We start from the raw sequence: 25,458 nt of genomic DNA, 5'->3' as shown, positions 1-25,458 counted from the left end.
GCTAATACCCATTACTGAATAAATACAGACATTTTAAAAATTTTGTTTCCATTTTTTTAGCATTTTCGTATCATTACCATGTCTATTGAACCCCTCTTGAGAAGACTGTTGTATAACATGGATCTTAGCACAATGTAAGTGTTCATGTGAGGTGTTGTGTTGTCTTGATATGGTCTGTTTTGGGGACATTCTGAACTCCAGTGTTATATGTATCAATTGTGATCACCCACATGCCTCGTTTTATCATATCCCATAAGTGTCTGTCCATTATATATGTTATGTCTGTTATATATATGGATATATACCACTGGTGTTGGTTAAAATGGATGTGTGTATCTCCTATTGACTTTTTTAATCACAAGATCCTTTTCTGGCCCATGAAGTAGTTGCTTATGTGGCAAAATGTATCCTATTTTAGAAAACGGTTGTGTGTATGTGAATTTCTGTGTCTGAGATAGAGAAATTCTACTGTAAACAACATTATTACAGCACTCATGAATATATTGATGCTAAAATATACAACAGAGAAAACAAATGAAAGAATAAATAAACGAACCTGTAAACCGCCCAGCGTTTTTTAAGGGGGAGCTCCCATATATCCATAATCAGCTTGCATTCTTTTTCTTCCATGTGAAATGTCTCCTGGAGCTCATGCTTTATCTGCTTCTTTAATTTATTTTTCATTTTTAAGGGTAGCTGCAACAAACAGTACATTTGCTGTGCTATAAGTACTGTATTTAATACATTTCACCAATTTGAATCTATCATCAAAACAAATGTCATCTTCCAAATTAGGTTGTTGAAAAGGTATCTCTAGCAATTTTTTTCTTCAGATGTTGAAGCATGGACTCTTCATTGTATGTACTGAAAGATGCATATACAAGGCTCTATTACAGGGGTGGGGAACCACAGGCCAAGAAGACACAACTAGCATGTGAAAGAAAGTGCTCTGGTCAGATGAGACCAAAGTAGAACTCTTTGGGCTAAATGCAAAATGCTACGTGTTGTGAAAAACTAACACTGCACATTACCCTGAAACACAATCTCCACCGTCAAAGATGGTGATGGCAACATCATGCTGCGGGGATGCTTTTCAAGAGCAGGCACAGGAAAGCTGGTGCGAGTTGATGGGAAGATGGGTAGAACTAAACACAGGGCAATCCTAGAGGAAACCCTGTTAAAGACTGCAAAAGACTTGAGACTGGGTGGTATGTTCACCTTCTATCAGGAAAACGACCCTAAACATATTGCCTGAGCTACAATGTAATGCTTTCGATCAAAGCATACTCATGTGTTTTAATGGCCCAGTCAAAGTCCAGAGCCAAAGACCTAAATCCAATCAAGAATCTGTGCCAATACTTGAAAATTGCTGTTTACAGAAGCTTTCTATCCAATCTCACTAGTTAGTTTGCAAAGAATAGCCAAAAATTTCAGACTCTAGATGTGCAAAGCTGATAGAGACATACTACAAAAGACTTTCAGCAGTAATAGCAGCTTAAAGGTGGTCCTACAAAGTATTGACTTGGGGCAGGAGGTTCACATCACAATTTTCAGATTCAATTTAGGGTATGTGCACACGTTCAGGAATTGAAGCAGATATTTTCTGAGTGTTTTTGCCTCTCCCTGGCATAAAAAAAACGCGTGCGGATTTACATGAGTTTTTGACGCATTTTTACATGCACTTTTTGAAGCGGTTTTTGAAGCGTTTTTGAGCATCAATTAATGATTTTTGGAGCTAAATAAAGTTATTTGGTGGTACATTGCTTAAGCCCCTGGATTACCATAAGAACTGGGGTGAGTATATTGGTTCATTTAAACAATTAAAGAACGGGTCTGTTGTATTTCAAATAAAGTGTTTACACTGTGTCTGTGTGTTTCTTTACTTTGTTTGGTCATGAAAAGGTCTGATTGACACCTTGACATCACCAAACAAAAGAGCTGGGTGTCAGCTAGTCCCATTCACCCAATCTTCATTAGCATTTCTATTCATGTAATTTATGCGACTGCTGTGAGCTGTTTTGTTTAGCCTGGAAAGGTGTCTTTAGGCGAACATTTCCCTGGCCATTAAATAACATCTCACAGCTCGTTCGTTAGCCCCTACGTCCCACGATCAGCACTCAGCAGCGCTTTGGACACAACATATTTATGTTGCGTCCAAACCGTGATGCTCTAATGCCGCACTTTTGTTGTCGGTACCTGTGAATCCACCCCATATAATGACACTTCAATCGGTCAAAATCTGCAGTAGAGACTAGCGTGTCCGCTACAGAAATTGACATGCTGCAGGTGAGTTTGGGTACATGGCCACGGTCAGGAGCCGCTGCAGGTTTGATGCTGCGTGTATATACAGCAACAAACCCGCAGCGTCCAGATGTTACAGGATAGTGGATGGGATCTCTAGAAATCCCATGTCCGCTACGTGTGCATCAGAGGCTCAGAGTCACCCAAGGACACTGACATGCGGCGCGTCTTTCAGGACCGCAGCATGTCAATTTCTCTTGCTAGTCTCCAGCCGCGGAAAAACCACCGCGGAAACGCATTAAAACCACATCATGTGCACTCAGCCTTATATTTTTTATATAATTAGAAAACCATGTATAATTTTCTTTACACTTCACAAATTATGATTTTGTGTTGGTATATCACATAAAATTGCAAGAAAATATATTTATGTTTGTAGGTATAACATGAAAAAATGTGGAAAAGTTCACCAGGTATGAATACTTTTTTAAGGCAATACATATAAGCCAGTGCAAGTGTATTTTATGTGATGTATATACACCAGTCTGAATGTATTCTATGTGATATACTGTATATATATTAGTCGTAGAGAACAATTAAAATCCATAAAGACATGTCTAGAGGGGGACATATCACCCTCACATTGAACATATGGGATTAATTTTAAGTGGGGAAGTGAGAAAGAACTGACACTTCAACCTCCATTGAAGTAGGACTTCACATTGAACATACAGGATTAATTATAACCAGGGAAGTGAGAAACAAATTATAACTGAGGAAGTGAGAGGGAGCAGACACTTCAATTCCCATTGAAGTATGGACCACCTGCAGTTAACAGGTAATTACAATGGGAGATTTGCTCTGGGAACCAGCCACCCTAACTAAGATTTATTTACACAGAGGCGGAGAAGTACACTTCCCAGGCTAGAGCTTCCTCTGATCAAAGCACTGTTCTGAGACTTTTTGGAGACAGTGGTCAGTGATGAATATTGGGGTTTGTATCAATCTGATATTTATGGGAGATATACTTTTGGCGTCGTATGGACTTTTGGTGTCCATGAGTTGGAATCGGAGGTGTATATACCATATGCTCACTGTGAGTTTCCCAATAATTGGCCAAGTAGTGGAAGCAGCCATGGTCTCGTCCATTCCCTGTCAGTGAACATGCTCCTATTTTGCATGCATACCAACTTAGACTCCAGTTCATTTTTTTGGGTTTAGTTTCAGATTTCTGCATTTAGTGCAGGTAAGGGTGTGGCCTTCCTTCCTTTGAGCTGGACATTACTTTTAAATAGCTTTCCATTTGCTGTGTCTTCATGTTCCTGTTCAGCCCTTATTCACACTGATGACACTATGACACATAGTAAGGTTTTAATATTAGAGGTTAGGACCATCCCGAATTTGGGTACACCTTGACGCTGGTGGGATGGCTTTTACGCTTTGTTGATCAAAAACAGTGTTTACGAAGTACCCTATTTATTTCTATGCACTATTGCTTTTACTTATTTACTTACAGCAGGGAATATGTTAATTTTGTTTCTGTCTTAGGTTTCCCATGTTTTAATCAGTCCCTCTGTTCTTGGGTCTAATTAATCCCATATGTTCAATGTGATGTCTTACTTCATTGGAGTTTGAAGTGTCCCTGCTCTAGAGATATCTATATTAATTTAAATTTTTCTCTATGACAACAAGGGTAAGAAGAGAAAATGCGCCATACAATTTGTTGTGAAATGTCTCCTGAGAATGCCAATACCCAATATGTGGTGGAAAACTACTGTTTGGGTGCATGGCAGGGCTCAAATGGGAAGGAGCACCATTTGACTTTGGGAACGCAAAATTGGCTAAAATAGATAGCAGATGCCATATCAACATTGCAGAGCCTCTGATTTGCCTAAACAGTGGAATCCCCCCACAAATGACCCCATTTTGGAAACTACATGCCTCAAGGAACTTATCTAGAGGTGTGGTGATCATCTTGAACCCCTTGGTGCTTTACAGAATTTTATAACATGAGCCATGAATATGAAAAAATACACTTTTCCCACAAAAATGTTGCTTCAGCCCCATAATTTTCATAAGGGCAACAGAAGAAAATTGACCAAAAAATTTGTTGTATAATTTCTGCTGAGTAGAACAATACTCCATATGTTGTGGACAACTACTGTTTGGCCGCATAGCAAAACTCGGAAGAGAAGGAGCTTTCGTCTTTTGGAACGCAAAATTGGCTGGAATAGGTAGCGGACGCCAAGTCGCATTTGCAGAGCCCCTGATGTGCCTAAACAACAGAAATACACCCACAAGACACCACTTTTTTGAAAATACACCCCAAGGAATTGATCTATTTATGTGGTGAGCACCTTGAACACACAGGTGCTTCACAGAATTTTATAACGATGAGCCATGAAATTGAAAAAAATCTTTTTTTCCCGCAAAAATGTCACTTCAGGACCAAATTTTTCATTTTCACAAAGGTAACAGAAGAAAATGGACCAGAAAATGTGTTGTGCAATACCCTGTGGTGGAAGACTACTGTTTGGGCACACGGCGGGGCTTAGAAGAGAAGGAGCGCCAATTGAATTTTGGCTGAAATAGATTGCGGATGCCATGTCACATTTGAAGAACCTCTGACATGCCAAAACAGCAGAAACTTCCACAAGTGACCCTATTTTGGAAACTACACTACTTGAGGAATTCATCTAGGGTTGTAGTAAGAATTTTTAACACTCAGGCGAAGCACAGAATTGCATAACATTTGTCTGATTAAATGAAAAATGACCATTTTTTCCACTAAAATGTTGCTTTGGCCCCAAGTTTTTAATTTAAAAAAAGAACAAAAGGAGGAAGGAACAGTACAATTTGTTACGCAATTTCTCCTGAGTACACCAATACCCCATACGTGGTTGAAAACTACTTTTGAGGCACAGTGCAAAGCTTAGAAGGGAAGAAGCGTCATATTGGAGATCAGATTTTTGCTGGAATGGTTTGAGGGTGCCATGTCACATTGGCAGAGCCCCTGAGGTGTCAAAACAGTGGAACTCCCCCATAAGTGACCCCATTTTACAAACTACACCCCCTAATGAATTCATTTAGGGGTGCAGTGAGCATGTTGACTCCACATGTGCCTCACAAAATTTTCTACCATTGGGCGATGAAAAAAGAATAATTACATTTTTACCACTAAAATGTTGTTTAAGCCCCAAAGTTTTAATTTTTATAATGGCTGATAGGAAAAAACAGTTTGTTTTGTAATTTCTCCTGAGTGTGTCAATACTCTTCATGTAATCGGGAAATACTTTTCAGGCACAATGGAAAGCTCAGAAGGGAAGGCGAGCCATATTATAGTGCAGATTTTGCTGTTATGGTTTACGGGTGCAATGACCCACTGGTTCACAGTCACAGTGACTCGCCAGTGCCTGCGCACAAGATCCCTGCAGTACAATGACCATAGATGGGAGGAAGAAGTGAGCCTTGCGTAAAAAGTGAACTGCGCAGGCGGGGGATTTGGCTGCCGCAACTGCATGTCACAGGGCACTGTGATGTGCAGTGGAGGGGGGAATCATTATAATTGACACAGGAGGCGGGGATTTCTTCCGGGCCCAGGGCCCGCAAGGCATCAGAAACTTGTATAAAGAAAAAGAAATTTCACAGCAACAAGACCTCTAATATGAGGCATACAGGTAGGAATAGATTTACATTTCTATCACCTGTATGCCCATATTAGTAGGTCAGATAAGTCCCATGGGGTGACAGATTCCATACTGATGCTCCAACTGCTTTATATTATCCACAACACCCCGGTATGGCTTCCCCTGAAACACTTTTACGAATTTCAGACTATGTTTAGGGAACTGATTTGCAAAAAGGGGAGTGCTCGGATTAAATAAGACACGTTACAAAGGGAAAAAGAGGCGGGGGGTCTTGCTGCACCAAATCCATAGCTGTATTTCTTAGCGACGCAACTTCAACAGCTCAAACTACTGCAGGGTAATATTGTGACCGTGCTCCAAGACCATACAGAAGGTATCCTGATTATCCCCTTTTACAGGTGGACTACCAGGGGAGGAAGCAAAAGAAGCTTCTAACGGTGCTCCTTATGATAAAGACATGGGAAAAAGCGAAGCAGTTGTTAGATATAGATGGATATACACCATTTACCCCTATATGGCAAAATCCTAGATTTCCAGAGATGTTTAGATTAGAGGGCTTTAGCCCGTGGAGAAAAGCTGGTCTGGCTACTATTGTCCAACTCAAGATAAGTGGGGTGTTTAAAAGTTTCCAACAGCTAAAAGAGGAATTTCTTCTCCCAAATAACTACTTCTTCCAATATCTCCAAATACAACATGCTTGACTTAAACAAGACAAAATAAAAAAACTTAAAATAGATAATCATTTATTATTCTCTATGGTTACAAACCAAAGCCATATAAAAGGAGCCATCTCTAGATTCTGCAGAATACTACTAAAACACTTTATTTAAAAAAAAACATCCATTAAGCCTTAAAGAAAAATGGGAGAAGGATATTGGTATAATTCATCCTGATCATTGGAACATAATAATGTCCTCAGTTCCACAGCTGTCCACTAGTGAAGCCCAGAGATTGTCACCAGTTACACCTATTACACTGGGTGTATAGAACTCCTAAATTTCTCCTCAATAGGAGTGTGAGCAAATGATCTATGTCCAAGATGTGGGATGGGTCCCGCTGATATTTTACACATGTTATGGGTATGTAGCTCTCTTGAAAATTTTTGTAAACGCACTGTTGGTTACTTAAATGGTGTCTTTGGTGTAAATATCCCGATGCAATCTATAGTTTGTGTGCTGGGGTATGTAGATGGAGTAATTGAAGACGAAAATGAAAGATTGGCTATTAAAAGGGCACTTTACCAAATAAGAAAAATTATAGCAGCACACTGGTTGAGTAATTTTCCTACAAAATTTAGAGAATTTAGTGAGAAGTTGCATTTATTAGTTTGGTTAGAGGAAGTAGTATACAAAAAAAGGAAAGTCTTGCACAAATATTATAAGATATGGGGAGGTTGGAAAGCCTATCATGGTGCATCGATTTTATCATTACTAGGCTCTATATCTGGGTAAATTTCTCACTTTTAAATAGGCTAGACATTGTAATGTTACATTAAATATATAACAACCTAAGTTACACAGGATTAATATGGGTCTATGGAAAATAGATGTGAGCACATTGCAAAATGATAGAGTACAACAATCTGCTCCCACGTTTCTATGTACATGTTTGTTGTCTTTGTATTGATAATGTGATAACTAATCAAGGTGTAATTAACTTTGGAAAATATTGCAGCCTCTGTAATTTTTGTATCAGTAATTATTAAACTGTACCAGAAAGGTTAAGAACAAGCAAAAAGGGGGCGGGATATATGGGAATTTGTGTTAATGTTTGTTTATATGGTATACAAAAAAATTCTATAAAAATCAAAAATGGCACCAAAATTTGTCACATAATTTTTGCTGAATGTGGAAATAGCCAATATGCGGCTGTACAGTACTGCTTAATAACACTCAGGAGGGAAGGAGTGCTATTTGACTCTTTGAGAACAAATTATTGTAGAATAGTTTACAGACGCCATATATAGAGATCCCAAGTGCCAGAAGAGCAGAATCACCACTCAATTGACCCCATTTTGGAAATTAAATTCCTCTGAGAATATATCTACAATTGGAAGTAATGATTTTGACTCCATGGGTTTTTCCCAGAAGCGAGCAGCAATGAATGTTACTAAGTGAAAATTTTAAATCTGCCATTGTAGTGCCCGTACATTGCAGTGCCTGTACATTGTAGTCTGTGGCGCCCCTGAGGGTTCGACCGCCACAGGGATGTTGCACTTCTCTAATGGAGTGTAGTGTTCCTCCTCTGAGGTAAGAACAGTGTGATGGTCAGGACCCAACCTCCACATCCAACACCACATTTCTCCACCAGAGGGGGCTAGAAAGCACTAGGTGCTGCCCTCCTGGTTACAGGGAGACTGGGTAACCAAGAGCTAGGGGAACCATTTAGTGGGTGAGTATGGAGGACTCACATTTTAGTGACACTGTAAAATTCATATTTAATAAAGAGCCATCTTGGTTCTGGGTCCTGGTTAGTCAAGTTTATTGGCTGTCATCTACTGTGATCTCCCACCCAGAAAGTGGATCCTGTGTGGACCTGCAGCGGATGGAGGCACAGCCCTCGTACCCCGGCCTTGGGACGAGGGGCAGGTTGCGGACAAGGAATGTCTCAACCTGGTCAAGGACCACGACCAAGAAGGCCCGGAGCTTAAGAGTGTAGCTCCACCGCAAATGGATCCCAGGGAGGATGCAGACGGAGCAGCATACGCCACCTGTCCTCGCCACCTGATATATTCAGAGGGAGTCTGGCTGCGAGAGGGGTACCGGCCCCCGACACCCGACCTTGCTACTCTATGTCCTGGTCGGGAAAGCCCGGTAGGCCCTGAGGATCCCACCGGGTATCGGAAGGAGCGGAGCAGCCACCCGTGCCCTTTTTCTGAGAGGAGTTCAGAGGGAGACCCGGCCTATCTACACACACGGACAGGAAAGGATTCGGCCTGTAGTTCAGGAACACTCTGGTGCGGGGTCCTGATCGAACGCTGGACTTACTCGGAGGTTGTCGGACTCTCGTTCCTGGTGACCGCAGAACTCCGCGGGGAGCAGGGAGTCGCCTTCCTTCTGCCATCTCTTATGTGAGTAAAGCCTTGGAAGTTCACCCCTATGGCCTCCGGACTCTTTATTCTGCGTCACACCGCACTATGTAGACTTTCTGGACTACTATCCTCGTCTTCTTGTCCCTCTGCCCTGAGGCCTTGCTCCGCCTGTGGGGAGTAGTAACAACGATGGCCGCCATACCACCATGCCTCAGCGGACTGCAGCGGCGCTGGTGGCCTTCACCAGGTGCCACAGGTGGCGTAGTTGTAGTCAGCCACTCAACCCGGATAAGCCCGTACCATCCTTTTAATTGTGACGGCCCTGGGCACGGAGCGGGTCCGGGCCACGGCTGAACCCCATCTCTCCAACTTAGGACCCGACTCCGAGTCCCCATCTCCCAGGGTAAAAAAGGGGCTTATGAGTAAGAGGCGTCACAAACGCCCAGTATGTTATGCCCAGCTCATGCTTCTGGAGACATGCACCCGTAAATTAAGCGGGCTCTCATCGCTACATAAATGGCTAACACGTGGATGCTAAATGTAGTTTAGGCACACTGTGGGGCTCAGAAGGGAGGGGGGGCATTTGGATTTGGGAGTGCAAAATTTGTTGGATTTCTTTTGGGGGGAGAGGAGCCATAGCACTTTTCCAGAGCCTTTGTGCTACCATTTTGCTGCATGTAAGTTTAAGGTTTGGAACACAATTACACAGGCAGCATTTAAAATAGTAGGCAGGTCACTGAAGGCACTGTGACCTATTAGAAGGTAGACATAGGAATACATAATCAGAGCACCACATAAAGCCTCTCCCCAAAGGCCTGCCCCAAAGCACAAGAATCTCATTAACTAAAAACTAAAAATAAAGATTATTAAAGAACTACGGGACATATTTAATCAAGCAAGGTATCATATTAATTAGTATAACGGTGACTACATGACAGTGTATGTGGTTTACTGCACACACTCCTGCTAACAGGTGCGCTTTAAATATTTTAACAATTATTTTTACTTTTTTACTTAGTCCCTCTATTGAACTTTAACTTTTATTACTTTGATCTCTGGTGTAATGCATTGCAATGCAGCAGCTGTTAGCATGCTCTAAACAGGCTACCGTAGCTGGTAGATCTGGACCTCAGGTTGTCATAGCAACGATTGGGCCCTTGTGATGACGTTGCAGAGGCTTGGATGGGAAGGGAGAGGGAGCACCCTCCCTCTCTCAGCCTCCTAAATGCTGCAAGCGCTATTGATCACAGCATTTAGGGGGTTAAATGGGCAAGGTTGGATCAGGCATCGTTCCTGGCTGTGACGGCTGGGGCTCAGTTTTCACTTAAGCCAAGCTCCCGGTGGTGATCGTGTGGGAACTACTCCTTTGCTCGCTTGATCACCATGACTTAAATTTACGCCATTTTGCAGCAACCCCTTCCTGACCATGACATAAACTTACATCAAATGTCGTGAAGGGGTTAATAACCATGTGGCACCTATGCCTGTTGTAACAGAATGGTAGTTTTCACAAAATCTCTCAAATAAACATCTGATTGTTTTGCCTATATAATAAAAGTGGAAGGGCAAAAATAAATAATAGATTACGAAATGTGTTTTGCATGTAATAAAGTGCTCAACTTTGTGTGTGGTAGCACCTATTTGTATTATTTCAGAAACTGAAGTTGCCCCTAGGTGGAGAGCTGTTGTGCCAGTAAGTGGGCTCATCAATTGGCACTGTAGTCTTGAGGAAATTGTGTTCAATTCCACCAAGAACAACATCTGCAAGAAGTTTGTATGTTCTCCTCATGTCTGCATGGATTTCTTCCTACCCTCCAAAGATATATTGATAGGGAATTCAGATTGTGATCCCCAATGAGAACAATGATGATGATCTGTCCCCAGGCTTTTGCTATGTGATCTGAGAGTATTATGATGTAATGGCCAAGACTCTAATTCCAGCGGTGCGACTTGCAAGTCTGCATGCGGTCATTATCATACAATCACTGTTTTTTTGCGCGTGTCAAAGGAAAGAGTTCCTGTGATGTGAGAGAGTTTTAGGGTTAGGGGTCACCTTTGTTCCCAATAATAATTTTGACTTTTTTATAGCAATGAAGGGTTCACACTTCTTCTCGTGAAAACGTATTCTACAAAAACTTTCTAAGTCTGTTGTGGATTTGGAACTCAACACTAAAGCTGAATAAGAGGTAATTTCAATTCTGGAGGAATTAAGAGAGAGAAGGCTCTTCTACCCCAACAGGTATTTTTCCCACTGCCGTTCTTCCCAGATCTACCACATTCCCTCAATTTTCACCGAGTACCCAAATGGAAATTTTTAACAAATTAGTAAATGAGGATATTAGGGCCATCTCTAAAACAAGAGTTGGTGACAATTTAACTCAGATATATCTTAAAGCACTCAGAGAATTAAGGTCTCTCAGGGACGTAGTATTTACACCAGTGGACAAGAGGGGGAATGTGGTCATCTGGCCAGTCGAGAAGTATGAAAAAGAAGCATTTAGACAACTTAGGGACCTAGATGCATACATCCCTCAATCACACATCTCCAAACTAATTTCTCCAGTGAACTTTTTTGGATTTTGGACAAGGCTTATTCTCAGGGTTTAATTCCAAAGTCTTTGAGGGTGTATGTGTCAAGTGTACAGTGATACCCACTTACATTTACTCCCTAAGGTCCACATGGACCCTTTGGAACCACCAGGACATCCAATTGTCTCTGGCATAGAAGGGATTTGCAGTCCTATGTGTATATTCATTGAATATTACTGTAGCGTCGGCATCCCTGCCCCCTGCTAGGCAGGGACGCCGGTCCCCTCACCTCTCCGCTCCGTGCCCGGCGGCTTCCTCCCGCTCTGCTGGCAGCGCGCGCTGCTTCCCGGCCTCTGTGCTTAGGGCGTCCTAAGGAGTCCCCGGCCAATGGCCGGAGGACCTCACCATATAAAAGGCACCTCCTCCAAAATGGAGGTGCCCGAGCAATGTTGTTGCAAAGCCTTTCAACTCTGCTTCAGCCCTCAGGTCCCGTTACCAGTTACCTGCCAGTCACCTGCCAGATTCCTGCCTGTTACTTATCTATCTGCGGTCCGACAGCCTGCCTACCAGCCCTGCCAGTCTGTCTATGGATCAGTCTGCCCGCTCACCTGGGAGCGCTCACCTACTACCTGTCTGCTAGCCTACCTGGAGGCTCCACCGTCACGTGCTGTGACCACCTGCCTGTCCAGAGACTCTTGCCCGCTCACCTGGGAGCGCTCACCTGCTACCTACCTGTTAGCCTACCTGGAGGCTCCGCCGTCACGTGCTGTGACCACCTGCCTGTCCTGAGACTCTTGCCCGATCACCTGGGAGCGCTCACCTGCTACCTGCCTGCTAGCCTACCTGGAGGCTCTGCCGTCACTTGCCGTGACCACCCGCCTGTCAAGAGACTGTCCCCGTCACTTGCCGTGACCTCCTGCCCTTCTACCCAGAGACTGTCCCCGTCACTTGCCGTGACCTCCTGCCCCTCTACCCAGAGACTGTCCCCGTCACCTGCCGTGTCCTCCTGCCCTTCTACCCAGAGACTGTCCCCGTCACTAGCCGTGACTACCTGCCCGCCTTCCCTGGGAGCCACCCGCTTCCTTACAAGGACTGCCCCCTTGTATAGTTGCTCAGAGGTTCCACCTCCCAGACCCGTTACAGTTTGCTCGGGCCATGGAACCCGGTGGCACCCAAACTCCCTTGCTCTCGGACCTATGCCATGAACTGTCCCGTCAGAGGTCCCAACAGGAGTCCATCCTGAGCCACCTGCGGAACGTCAACTCTCGCCTGGACACTCTGACTGCTCCACCAGCAACCACCGCTAGTGTCATGACTCGCAACCCGGCAGCGCCGCTGCCCACCAATACCAAGGCATCCTGCCCCGGTCCCCGGCTTTCTGCACCTCCTCGCTTCGGAGGCGACCCCGCTCAAGCTCGGGGCTTCATAAACCAGTGCACCCTGCACTTTGAACTCCTGGCCCACCAGTTTATCTCCGACCGAGCCAAAGTGGCATTCATCATGTCCCATCTCACTGGGGAGGCACTGGCATGGCTTAACCCTCTGTGGGAGAGAGGGGATCCCCTGGTGTCCGACCTGTCGTCTTTCCTCGCTGCTTTCCGAAGGGTCTTCGATGAACCGGGATGAAAGACCTCATCTGCCTCCTCTTTGCTACGTCTCCGCCAAGGGAGTCTCACCGTGGGCCAATATGCCATACAATTCCGCTCCCTCGCTTCTGAGCTTGCCTGGGATAATGAGGCCCTGGTGTCAGTCTTCTGGGAGGGCCTTTCCGGTCGGATTAAAGATGAGCTCGCCGGTCGGGACATTCCTACCACCCTGGATGACCTGGTGTCTCAGGCTACCCGGATTGACATCCGGTTTCTAGAACGTACCAAAGAGACCACCCGTGAGAGAAGGTTTCCCTGCCTAGCTCCTACTTTCCAGAAACCTGTCTCCTCTTCTGTCACTCCCCGGGCGCACTCACCCGAGTCCATGCAGATCGACCAGACCAAGTTGGTCAAATCTCGCCAAGAGTCACGCCGAGCCGAGGGGAGCTGCTTCTATTGTGGCAGTAAGGAGCACCTGATTCGTTCCTGCACGGAGAGGCCGGGAAACTCCAGTGTCTAGGACCGCTCGGAGAGGTCGCCCTAGACAAAAATAAGTCCTCTCCAACCCTGACTTTGTCTGTATCTATCTCCTGGGGAGAGAACCGTCACTTTGAACTCGCCCACCTGGACTCTGGATCCGCTGGAAACCTCATCTCTCAGTCCCTGGTTGAGAAATACCGTATTCCCACCAAGTCTCTGGCTGAACCTTTGTCTGTCGCCTCCGTGGATGGAAGACTCCTTCCGGTGACCATCCTGCTCGTCACGGAACCCATAACCCTGCAGGTGGGAATGCTGCACTCTGAGGTAATCTCCTTCCATGTGTTGTCCGGACTCTCCCACTCCCTATTGCTAGGTCTACCTTGGCTCCAGACACATGAACCCGTGTTGAACTGGCATTCCGGTGAAGTACTCCGGTGGGGGCCGGCCTGCCATAAGACCTGCCTGGTTCCGGTTCGTCCTCCACCTATCCCAGCTAATTTACCTGGTCTTCCGGCTCCTTACTGGCCCTATGCAGACGTCTTCGGTAAGAAGGAAGCAGAGACATTGCCACCTCATAGGCCATATGATTGCCCGATCGACCTGGCACCCGGCGCCACTCCACCCCGTGGGCGTATTTATCCGTTGTCTGCGGCAGAAACCCGGGCCATCTCTGAGTACATAGAGGAGAATCTGGCCAGGGGATTCATCCGGAAGTCTACTTCCCCGGCTGGAGCCGGATTCTTCTTTGTCAAAAAAAAAGATGGCTCGCTTCGCCCCTGTATTGACTATAGAGGACTCAATCAGATCACGGTTAAAAATAAATACCCCCTTCCGCTCATCTCTGAGTTATTTGATCGCCTTAAAGGCGCCAGGATCTTTTCCAAGCTGGATCTACGTGGAGCATATAACCTGGTCCGTATCCATCAGGGAGACGAGTGGAAAACAGCATTTAATACCCGGGACGGACACTATGAGTACCGTGTGATGCCCTTCGGTCTCTGCAATGCTCCCGCCGTCTTCCAAGAACTGGTCAACGACATCTTCCGTGACCTTCTTTACCCCTGCGTGGTGGTATACCTGGACGACATCTTGGTCTTCTCTCCGGATCTTCCCACACACCGGAGGGATGTTCGTCAGGTCCTGCTTAGGCTCAGGCAGAACCACCTCTATGCTAAATACGAGAAGTGCCTTTTTGAGCAGACCTCTCTTCCTTTCCTGGGCTATGTTATCTCCCAGACAGGCTTGCGAATGGATCCCGAGAAGCTCTCTGCTGTCCTAAAGTGGCCCCGTCCGGAGGGCTTGAAGGCAATACAGCGATTCCTGGGCTTCGCTAATTACTATCGTCTCTTCATTCCTCACTTCTCGTCACGGACTGCGCCCATATCTGCGCTCACCCGTAAGGGAGCAAATCCCAAGGTATGGTCATCCGAAGCTGAGGAGGCCTTCCTTTCCCTAAAACAAGCCTTCTCCTCTGCCCCTGTGCTGCACCGTCCGGACTGCAACAAACAGTTCTACCTGGAGGTTGATGCCTCCTCCTCTGGAGCCGGAGCGGTGCTCACCCAAATGTCTTCCTCCGGGAGAATGGTAACCTGCGGCTTTTTCTCTAAAATCTTCTCCTCCTCTGAGCGCAATTACTCCATAGGGGACCGAGAACTGCTAGCCGTTAAATTGGCGCTGGAGGAGTGGCGTTACCTGCTTGAAGGGGCTCTATACCCGGTGATCATCTACACGGATCACAAGAACCTGGCATATCTCCAAAATGCCCAGAGACTTAATCCACGTCAGGCCCGGTGGTCTTTGTTTTTTGCCCGCTTCGATTTCATCCTTCATTTCCGCCCGGCGGACAAAAATGTCAAAGCTGATGCCTTGTCCCGATCCTTCCTGTCCTCCGACCAAGAGGAGGAGCCTATGCACATTATCGACCCCTCCAAGGTAATGAATGTGGCCCCCTTGGATTTGACTCGTCTTCCACCCGGCAAAACGTTCGTGGCGCCTCCAGACCGTGAGAGGGTTCTTCGCTGGGGTCATTCTTCTAAACTAGCTGGCCATGCCGGCCAAAAAAAGACCTTCCTACTCATTTCCCGGCATTACTGGTGGTCTACCCTGCGTAAGGATGTGGTAGACTTCGTCTCTGCCTGTTCATCTTGTGGCCGCAACAAAGTTCCCAGACACTTACCAGCTGGTCATCTCCTGCCGCTTCCCAATACTGTTGCCCCGTGGCAACACATCGCTATGGACTTCATTACCGATCTTCCTGTCTCTGCCGGGTGTACTGTCATTTGGGTGGTCGCGGGCCGCTTCTCTAAAATGGCCCACTTCATTCCCCTGCCTGGTCTTCCGTCTGCACCTGAGCTGGCTAAGGACTTTATCCGCCATATCTTCCGTCTCCATGGCCTACCCCTTCACATCGTGTCGGATCGAGGGGTTCAGTTTACCTCACGCTTCTGGAGAGCCACATGTAAACTGCTGGACGTCACCCTGGACTTCTCCTCCGCTTACCACCCTCAGTCCAATGGTCAAGTGGAGCGGATCAATCAGATCCTTACCAGCTATCTCCGGCACTTTGTTAATGCCCACCATTCTGATTGGGTGGACCTCCTTCCTTGGGCCGAGTTCTCTTATAATAACCACGAGAGCGAATCCTCTTCCAAATCCCCGTTCTTTATTGTCTATGGCCAGCACCCCCGGATTCCGTTTCCCGTCTCCGCCTCTGTGGACAACCCTGCCGCGCAGTCTCTTGTCTGCGAGTTTTCTACCATTTGGGAGAGTACTAGGTCTGCACTTCTTCAGTCCTCCGAGCGGATGAAGCGATATGCTGATAAGAGACGTCTGGATCCGCCTCAATTCCGTCCGGGAGACAAGGTTTGGCTCTCTTCCAAACATGTATGGCTCAAGATACCCTCCTACAAGTTAGGTCCTCGCTTCATCGGTCCTTTCGAAATCCTCAGGCAAATTAATCCAGTGGCCTACAAATTAAAACTCCCGGCCACCTTACGGATTCCCAACTCCTTCCACGTATCTCTCCTCAAACCCGTTGTCTTTAACTCTTTTTCCAACAATCCAGGTACTCCTCCTGCTCCGGTTTCCGCTGAAGACGTCTTTGAGGTAGAGAGTATTCTGGCCACTAAGAGGGTAAGAGGAAAGACTTTTTTTTTGGTAGATTGGAAGGGGTTTGGTCCTGAGGAGAGAACATGGGAGCCGCGGGAGAACATCCATGCCCCTCTCATCCTTGCTAAATTTCTCTCTGGCCTAAAAAAGGAGGGGCCTAAAGGGGGGGTACTGTAGCGTTGGCATCCCTGCCCCCTGCTAGGCAGGGACGCCGTTCCCCTCACCTCTCCGCTCCGTGCTCGGCGGCTTCCTCCCGCTCTGCTGGCAGCGCGCGCTGCTTCCCGGCCTCTGTGCTTAGGGCGCGCGCGCGCTCCCCCTCTCTTAAAGGGGCCGCGCGCGCCGTCCTAAGGAGTCCCCGGCCAATGGCCGGAGGACCTCACCATATATAAGGCACCTCCTCCAAAATGGAGGTGCCCGAGCAATGTTGTTGCAAAGCCTTTCAACTCTGCTTCAGCCCTCAGGTCCCGTTACCAGTTACCTGCCAGATTCCTGCCTGTTACTTATCTATCTGCGGTCCGACAGTCTGCCTACCAGCCCTGCCAGTCTGTCTATGGATCAGTCTGCCCGCTCACCTGGGAGCGCTCACCTACTACCTGTCTGCTAGCCTACCTGGAGGCTCCGCCGTCACGTGCTGTGACCACCTGCCTGTCCAGAGACTCTTGCCCGCTCACCTGGAAGCGCTCACCTGCTACCTGCCTGTTAACCTACCTGGAGGCTCCGCCGTCACGTGCTGTGACCACCTGCCTGTCCAGAGACTTTTGCCCGCTCACCTGGGAGCGCTCACCTGCTACCTGCCTGCTAGCCTACCTGGAGGCTCTGCCGTCACGTGCCGTGACCACCTGCTTGTCCAGAGACTCTTGCCCGCTCACCTGGGAGCGTCCACCTGCTACCTGCCTGCTAGCCTACCTGGAGGCTCTGCCGTCACGTGCCGTGACCACCTGCCTGTCCAGAGACTCTTGCCCGCTCACCTGGGAGCGTCCACCTGCTACCTGCCTGCTAGCCTACCTGGAGGCTCTGCTGTCACTTGCCGTGACCACCCGCCTGTCAAGAGACTGTCCCCGTCACTTGCCGTGACCTCCTGCCCTTCTACCCAGAGACTGTCCCCGTCACTTGCCATGACCTCCTGCCCCTCTACCCAGAGACTGTCCCCGTCACCTGCCGTGTCCTCCTGCCCTTCTACCCAGAGACTGTCCCCGTCACTAGCCGTGACTACCTGCCCGCCTTCCCTGGGAGCCACCCGCTTCCTTACAAGGACTGCCCCCTTGTATAGTTGCTCAGAGGTTCCACCTCCCAGACCCGTTACAATTACCTGCATCCATAAGTTGAAACTTTGCCCTCCTATGTCAGATTCACTACGGATGCCCTTAGGAGGAAGGATGGCCTTTCCCAAGAACCAGACATGCTTCTAGTGACTGCAGATGTGGAGTCTTTATATACTAGCATCAAGCATAGTGATGGATTGGACGCCATAGAGTTTTATCTCAATATGAGAAATTTGTAAATGTTTTTTCCCAGCGATATGCGCTCCTGAATGATGATGATGGAACTTGATATTCGGATTCAAAGAATTTTTATTTCAAACTAAAATACAACCAGTTTCGACTTCTTTGAGTCTTCCTCAGGTATAACATCATGCATATAAACAGATCTATCTACACACATATGAGAAATTTGAATGGTCAAATGCATATTCCGATTTTGGAACTTTTACAATTCATGTTGACTCATAATTTACTTCTAAAGACAGTTTTTTTCTTAAAAAATGTGGCACTGTAATGGTCATGAGCAAAACTTTTTCTCGGATTCTGGGAGAAGGAGGTTTATGGTGATGAAGAGCACGTTGCGTCCCAGGTGTAATGCTTGTGTAAATCATTGATGACATCTTCATCATTTGGCAAGGTTCTTAGGGAGAACTTCAAGATTTTATTTCCGGGTTGAACCAGAACCGCTGAAATATCAAACTCACCTATAAATATCATGAGAGACAGATTTATATTTTGGATATTTAAATAGAGGCACAGACTGACGGTGTAATTCAAACAGATGTTTCCGCAAGGAGACACCAGTGAATTCTCTATTACATGCCACATCTGCGCACATGTCCTCTACCATTCTGGCTGTCTCTGTGGGACAGTTTTTAAGAATGAAACATATCTGTTCAACAGATGGGGGTTTTAAAGATCAGGCTCGGGACCTCAGAGATAGGCTCCGTGCACATGGCTATAGTAATTGAAGCATCATGCCAAAACTACACCCCGTAACCAATTGTTGTCTATTCCCCAAAAGAAACTTGATAAACATCCTCTTGTTAGATTTGTCTCAACTATTAATAACCAATGGGAAACCATACACAAAATTTTACAAAGACACTGGTCAATCCTTAAGACAGAACCTACTGAGTAAAACATTATCTTATTGTCCTCTATTAACGGCTAGGAGAAGTAAGAACTTAAAAGATATTCTAGTCAGAAGCCACTATGTGGCCAAACCACCTAGTCTTTTCAATAATGGGAAACAAAGGTAGGACTGCTACTAGTGATGAGCGAGCGTGCTTATTTAACCCTTTAAACGAACTTGCTTGGGGAGTCGCTTATCACTAGCAGCTATCCCTGTGGTTCCTGTGTGGAATGTAGAAATATAGTGCGTGTGACCTCATTCACGTTGGCGGATAGTAGTAAGGAATTTCAGATCACTAACTACATCTCTTCCAGTACTAGTTACGTGGTGTATTGCGCCACATGCACACATGCACCTGCAATTTAATATATGCAGGTCTTACATCTTAATAATTACAGATCCACACCAGGGAGCATGTTAAGGACATTATGGCAGCACAGGGAATTGATGACATTTCAACCCTCAAGATCTTCCCAAGGCATTTCAAGCTGTGCCACAACTGTAACCCCAATGACCTTGAAATACAGTGGGGAAAAAAAGTATTTAGTCAGCCACTGATTGTGCAAGTTCTCCCACTTAAAAAGAGGAGAGAGGCCTGTAATTGACATCATAAGTAGACCTCAATTATGAGAGACAAAATGAGAAAACAAATCCTGAAAATCACATTGTCTGATTTGGAAAGAAATTTTTATCAAATTTTGGTGGAAAATAAGTATTAGGTAAATTACAAATAAGCAAGATTTCTTGCTCTCACAGACCTGTAACTTCTTTAAGAGACTCCTCTGTCCTCCACTCATTACCTGTAGTACTGGCACCTGTTTGAACTTGTTATCAGTATAAAAGACACCTGTCCGCAACCTCAAACAGTCACACTCCAAACTCCATTATGGTGGAGACCAAAGAGCTATCAAAGGACACCAGAAACAAAATTGTAGCCCTGCACCAGGCCGGGAAGACTGAATCTGCAATAGGCAAGTAGCTTGGTGTGAATAAATCAACTGTGGGAGCAATAATTAGAAAATGGAAGACATACAAGACCATGGATAATCTCCCTCGATCTGCGGCTCCATACAAGATCTCACCCCGTAGGGTCAAAATGATCTCAAGAAAGGTAAGCAAAAATCCCAGAACCACAATGGGGCACCTAGTGAATGATATGCAGAGAGAGCTGGGACCAACGTTACACAAGCTATCATCAGTAACACACTACGCCGCCAGGGACTCAGATCCTGCAGTGCCACACGTGTCCCCCTGCTTAAGCCATTACATGTCCGAGCCCGTCTGAAGTTTGCTAGAGAGCATTTGGATGATCCAGAAGAGTATTGGGAGAATGTCATATGGTCAGATGAAACCAAAGTAGAACTGTTTGGTAGAAACACAACTCGTCGTGTTTGGAGGAGAAAGAATGCTGAGTTGCATCCAAAGAACACCATACCTACTGTGAAGCATGGGGGTGGCAACATCATGCTTTGGGGCTGTTTCTCTACCAAGGGACCAGGACGACTGATCCATGGACATAAAAGAATGAATGGGACCATGTATCGTGAGATTTTGAGTGCAAACCTCCTTCCATCAGCAAGGGCATTGAAGATGAAACGTGGCTGGATCTTTCAGCATGACAATGATCCCAAGCACACTGCCAGGGCAACAAAGGAGTGGCTTCGTAAAAAGCATTTCAAGGTCCTGGAGCGGCCAAGCCAGTCTCCAGATCTAAACCATATAGAAAACCTTTGGAGGGAGTTGAAAGTCTGTGTTGCCCAGCAACAGCCCCAAAACATCACTGCTCTAGAAGAGATCTGCATGGAGGAATGGGCCAACATACCAGCAACAGTGTGTGCCAACCTTATGAAGACTTACATAAAATGCTTGACCTCTGTCATTGCAAACAAAGGATATATAACAAAGTATTGAGATGAACTTTTGTAATTGACCAAATAGTTATTTTCCACCAAAATTTGAAAAAAATTTCTTTCCAAATCAGACAATGTGATTTTCAGGATTTGTTTTCTTATTTTGTCTCTCACAGTTGAGGTCTACCTATGATGTCAATTACAGGCCTCTCTCATCTTTTTAAGTGGGAGAACTTGCACAATTGGACTAAATACTTTTTTACCCCACTGTACATAGCATTGGTAAAGTACATGTGGTATCGGGGGAAGAGAGCTTAACCCCTTCACCCCCCAAGCCTGTTTTCAACTTCATGACCTGGCCAAATTTTACAATTCTGACCACTTTCAATTTATGAGGTAATAACTCTGGAACGGTTCAACGGATCCCACTGATTCTGAAAAAGTTTTTTTGTGACATATTGTACTTCATGGGTAGTCGTAAAATTTCTTCAATGTGACATGCGTTTATTTGTGAAAAAAATGGAAATTTTGCGAAAATATTGAAAATTTAGCAATTTTAAAAATTAATTTTTATGCCCTTAACTCAGAGAGTTATGTCACACAAAATAAGTTCATAAATAACATTTCCCCACAAGTCTACTTTACATCAGCACAATTTTTGAAACATAATTTTTTTTCGTTAGGAAGTTATAAGGCTTAAAAGTTGACCAGCAATTTCTCATTTTTCCAACAAAATTTACAAAACCATATTTTTAGGGACCACATCACAATTGAAGCGACTTTGAGGGGTCTATATGACAGAAAATACCCAAAAGTGACACCATTCTAAAAACTGTATCCCTCAAGGTGCTCAAAACCACAGTCAAGAAGTTTATTAATCCTTCAAGTGCTTCACAGGAATTAATGGAATGTGGAAGGGAAAAATAACATTTAACTTTTTTTTCTTACAAAAATGTTACTTTGCTACTTTAGACCCATTTTTTTACTTTCACAAGGGTAACAAGAGAAAATAGACCACAAAATTTGCTGTGTAATTTCTCCTGAACAAGCTGATACTCTATATGTAGGGTAAAACCAATGTTTGGGCACACGGCAGGGCTCGGAAGGGAAGGAGCCTATTTGACTTTTTGAATGTAAAATTTGCTGGAATAATTAGCAGACTCCATGTCGCGTTTGAAGAGCTCCTGATGTGCCTAAACAGTGGAAACCCCCACAAGTGACACCATTCTGGAAACTAGACCCATCTGAGAAGTTATCTAGATGCGTGGTGAGCACCTTGAACCGCCAGGTGCTTCACAGAAGTTTATAACGTTAAGCCGTGAAAATATAAAAATCACATTTTTCCCACAAAAATGTTTCTTAACCCCAAATTTTGCATTTTCATAAGGGTAACAGGAAAAATTGTTCCATAAAATTTGTTGAGCAATTTCTCCTGAGTACGCTGATACCCCAATATGTTGAGAAAAAACTGCTGTTTGGGTACACAGTAAGGCTTGGAGGGGAAGGAGGGCCATTTGATTTTTTGACTGCAAAATTTGTTGGAATAATTAGAGGATGCCCTGTCGCTTTTGAAGAGCCTCAGATGTGCAAAAACAGTGGAAAACCCTTACAAGTGACATCATTTTGGAAACTAGACCCCTCATGGAACTTTTCTCGATGTGTGGTGAACCCTCAGGTGTTTCACAGAAGTTTATAATATTCAGCCATCAAAAAAAAAAAAATCACATTTTTCCCACAAAATTTTTTTGCAATTACTCCTGAGTACGCAGATACCCCATATGTAGGGGAAAACAACTGTTTAGGTGCAAGGCAGGGCTCAGAAAGCAAGGTGTGACGTTTTGGAACGCAGACTTTGAAGGAATGGTCTGTGGGTGTCATGTCATGTTTGAAGAGCCCCTGTTGTGTCTAAACAGTGGAAAACCCCCACAAGTGACCCCATTTTGGAAACTAGACCCCTCAAGGAATTTATCAAGATGTGTGATAAGCACCTTGCACCCACTGGTGCTTCATAGAATTATACGTTTATCTGTGAAAATGAAAAAAATATATTTTTCCCACAAAAATGTTGTTTTAGCTCCAATTTTTTTGATTTTCATGAGGATAGCAGGAGAAAATGGACCCCTAAATTTGTTTTGCAATTTCTCCTTAGTATGCCGATACCCCTTATGTTGTTGAAAACTACTTTTGAGGCACAGTGCAAAGCTCAGAAGAGAAGGTTTGCCATATTGGAGTCCAGATTTTGCTGGTTTGAGGGTGCCATGTCACATTGGCAGAGCCCCTGAGGAACTAGAACAGCAGAACCCCCCCATAGGAGATCCCATTTTACAAACTACACCTCTCAATGAATTCATCTAGAGGTGCAGTGATAATATTGACACCACAGGTGGGTTAAAGAATTTTATACCATTGGGCAGTGAAGAAATAAATAATTAAATTTTTACCACCAAAATTTTGTTTTAGCCCTAGATTTTACATTGTCACATTGGAAATGGGTAAAAATGTCACCAAAATGTGTCCCACAATTACTGCTGAATGTAGAAATACCCCCTATGTGGCTGTACAGTACTACTTAGCCACACAGCGAGACTCGAGAGGGACGGAGCGCTATTTGCCTCCTGGAGCGCAGATTTTCCTAGAATAGTTTGCGGACTCCATATATAGAGCCTCTATGTGTTAGAAGAGCAGAATCCACACTCAAGTGACCCCATTTTGAAAATTATACCCCTTTGGGAATTTATCTACAGGTGTAGTGACGATTTTGACTCCATGGGTGTTTTCCAGAAACAAGCAGCAGTGAAAATTGCAAAACTGCCGCGGTAGTGATCAGTATGTTGCAGTGACCAGTATGTTGTAGTAATCAGACCAGTACGTTGTGGCCAGCTCATGGTTCTGGAGACATGCACCAGTAAATTAGGTGGGCTCTCATCGTTACAGAAATGCCAAACATGTGGACGCTAACTGTGATTTAGGCACACTGGGGCTCAGAATGGAGGGGGGCATTAGGATTTGGGAGCGCAGAATTTTCTGGATTTCATTTGGAGGGCGAGCAGCCATTTTGCTTTTCCAGAGCCTTTGTGCTACCAGTATCGTGGAAGCCCACTATATTTCTGATAATAAATGATGGAACTGAGAGGGGATTTGCTTTTTTTGCGGAATGAGTTGTAGCTTTTTTTTGGAACATTTGACATATTGTTTGGGATCACATTTATTCAGCGCTCTACACTGAGCACTTACATCGGGGTTCACATCTTAATCTCCGAGTGACGTGATTCAGATGAAACCCCCAAGGGATCCATTCACTATAATGATGCAGTAGAGTTACTCTGGACTCCGTCTGGCCTCTGTTTAGTGGTGTCATTTTCTTTCAGGGATGCACAAAACTGTGGCCAACGGCACTTTTATGCATTCCTAAAAAGACAGACACTGCCGGATCACAGTCCAGACGGCGTCCACAGTGCCTCCATCTGCCTCATTATTAGGAATCTTTCTCCAGGGGTTTTGTCTGAATCACGTATTTCAAAGATTTCCACGGAAACCCTGGTGTAAGTGCTCAGCGCCGAGCACAAGATAAATGTGAGCCAAGCCATACTGCGATGTTTGGGAGGAAGAATGAACAAATCAACAGCAGGTGAAGAATTTTTTTTTTTTTACGCCGTTCCTTGTACGGTATAAGTGATTAGATTACTTTATTCTTCGGGTCGGCGCGATTATAGTGATACCAGATTTATATCGGGTTTTTTTTATGTTTGGCTGCTGTCACACACTAAAAGATACTTTTTATTGCAAAAACTAGTTTTTGCATTGCAATATTTTGAGAGCTATAATTATTCCATATTCTGCCCGACACAGTCATGTGAGGGCTAGTTTTTTTGCGGGACAAGTTGTCGTTTTTATTGATATTATTTTCGGGCCCATGACATTTTTTGATCGCTTTCTATTCCGATTTTTGGGAGGTAGAATAAACAAAAAACAGCAATTCAGGTATTGACTGAAACCAATGTCCCCACTGCCATGAGATCTTCCCGGAGCTCCTTCCTTGTTGTCCTTGGTTTAGCCTTGACTCTTCGGACAAGCCTGGCCTCGGCACGGGAGGACACTTTCAAAGGCTGTCCAGGCCGTGGAAGGCTAACAGTAGTTCCATAAGCCTTCCACTTACGGATGATGCTCCCAACAGTGGAGACAGGTAGGCCCAACTCCTTGGAAAGGGTTTTGTACCCCTTGCCAGCCTTGTGACCCTCCACGATCTTGTCTCTGATGGCCTTGGAATGCTCCTTTGTCTTTCCCATGTTGACCATGTCTGAGTGCTGTTCACAAGTTTGGGGAGGGTCTTAAATAGTCAGAAAAGGCTGGTAAAAGAGATCTTTAATCCACACATGTGAAGCTCATTATTCTTGGTGCCTGAACTACTTCTTAATACTTTAGGGGGACCAAACAGAATTCTTGTGGTTTGAGGGGTTGAATAATAAATGACACTCTGAATTAACTTTTAACGTTTAAAAAAAAAAAAAAAAAAAAAAAAAAAAAAATTTGCTGCAGTGCATTTCCCACTTTCAGGCTGATCTACAGTACAAATGTCACAATGCCAAGTT

At 45.1% G+C, this 25,458-nt stretch overlaps 1 protein-coding gene across 3 annotated transcripts in view; it reads right to left on the bottom strand.

Moving 5' to 3' along the window:
• LOC141265441 (NFX1-type zinc finger-containing protein 1-like) overlaps window positions 1–25,458 on the bottom strand; it is a 325,904-nt gene that overhangs the window by 67,561 nt on the left and 232,885 nt on the right. For all 3 annotated transcript variants that reach the window (XM_073678552.1, XM_073678553.1, XM_073678551.1), the window contains one exon: window positions 557–696. In XM_073678552.1, the coding sequence (XP_073534653.1) occupies window positions 557–696 (140 nt within the window). The remainder of the gene's footprint in view (window positions 1–556; window positions 697–25,458) is intronic.

Source organism: Phyllobates terribilis, unplaced genomic scaffold (genome assembly GCF_046119375.1).
Source record: "Phyllobates terribilis strain yellow unplaced genomic scaffold, ASM4611937v1 Scaffold_4__5_contigs__length_816908805, whole genome shotgun sequence".
NCBI lineage: Eukaryota > Metazoa > Chordata > Amphibia > Anura > Dendrobatidae > Phyllobates > Phyllobates terribilis.
The sequence above is the reverse complement of the archived record's forward strand: the minus strand, read 5'-3'. Positions and strand labels throughout refer to the sequence as shown.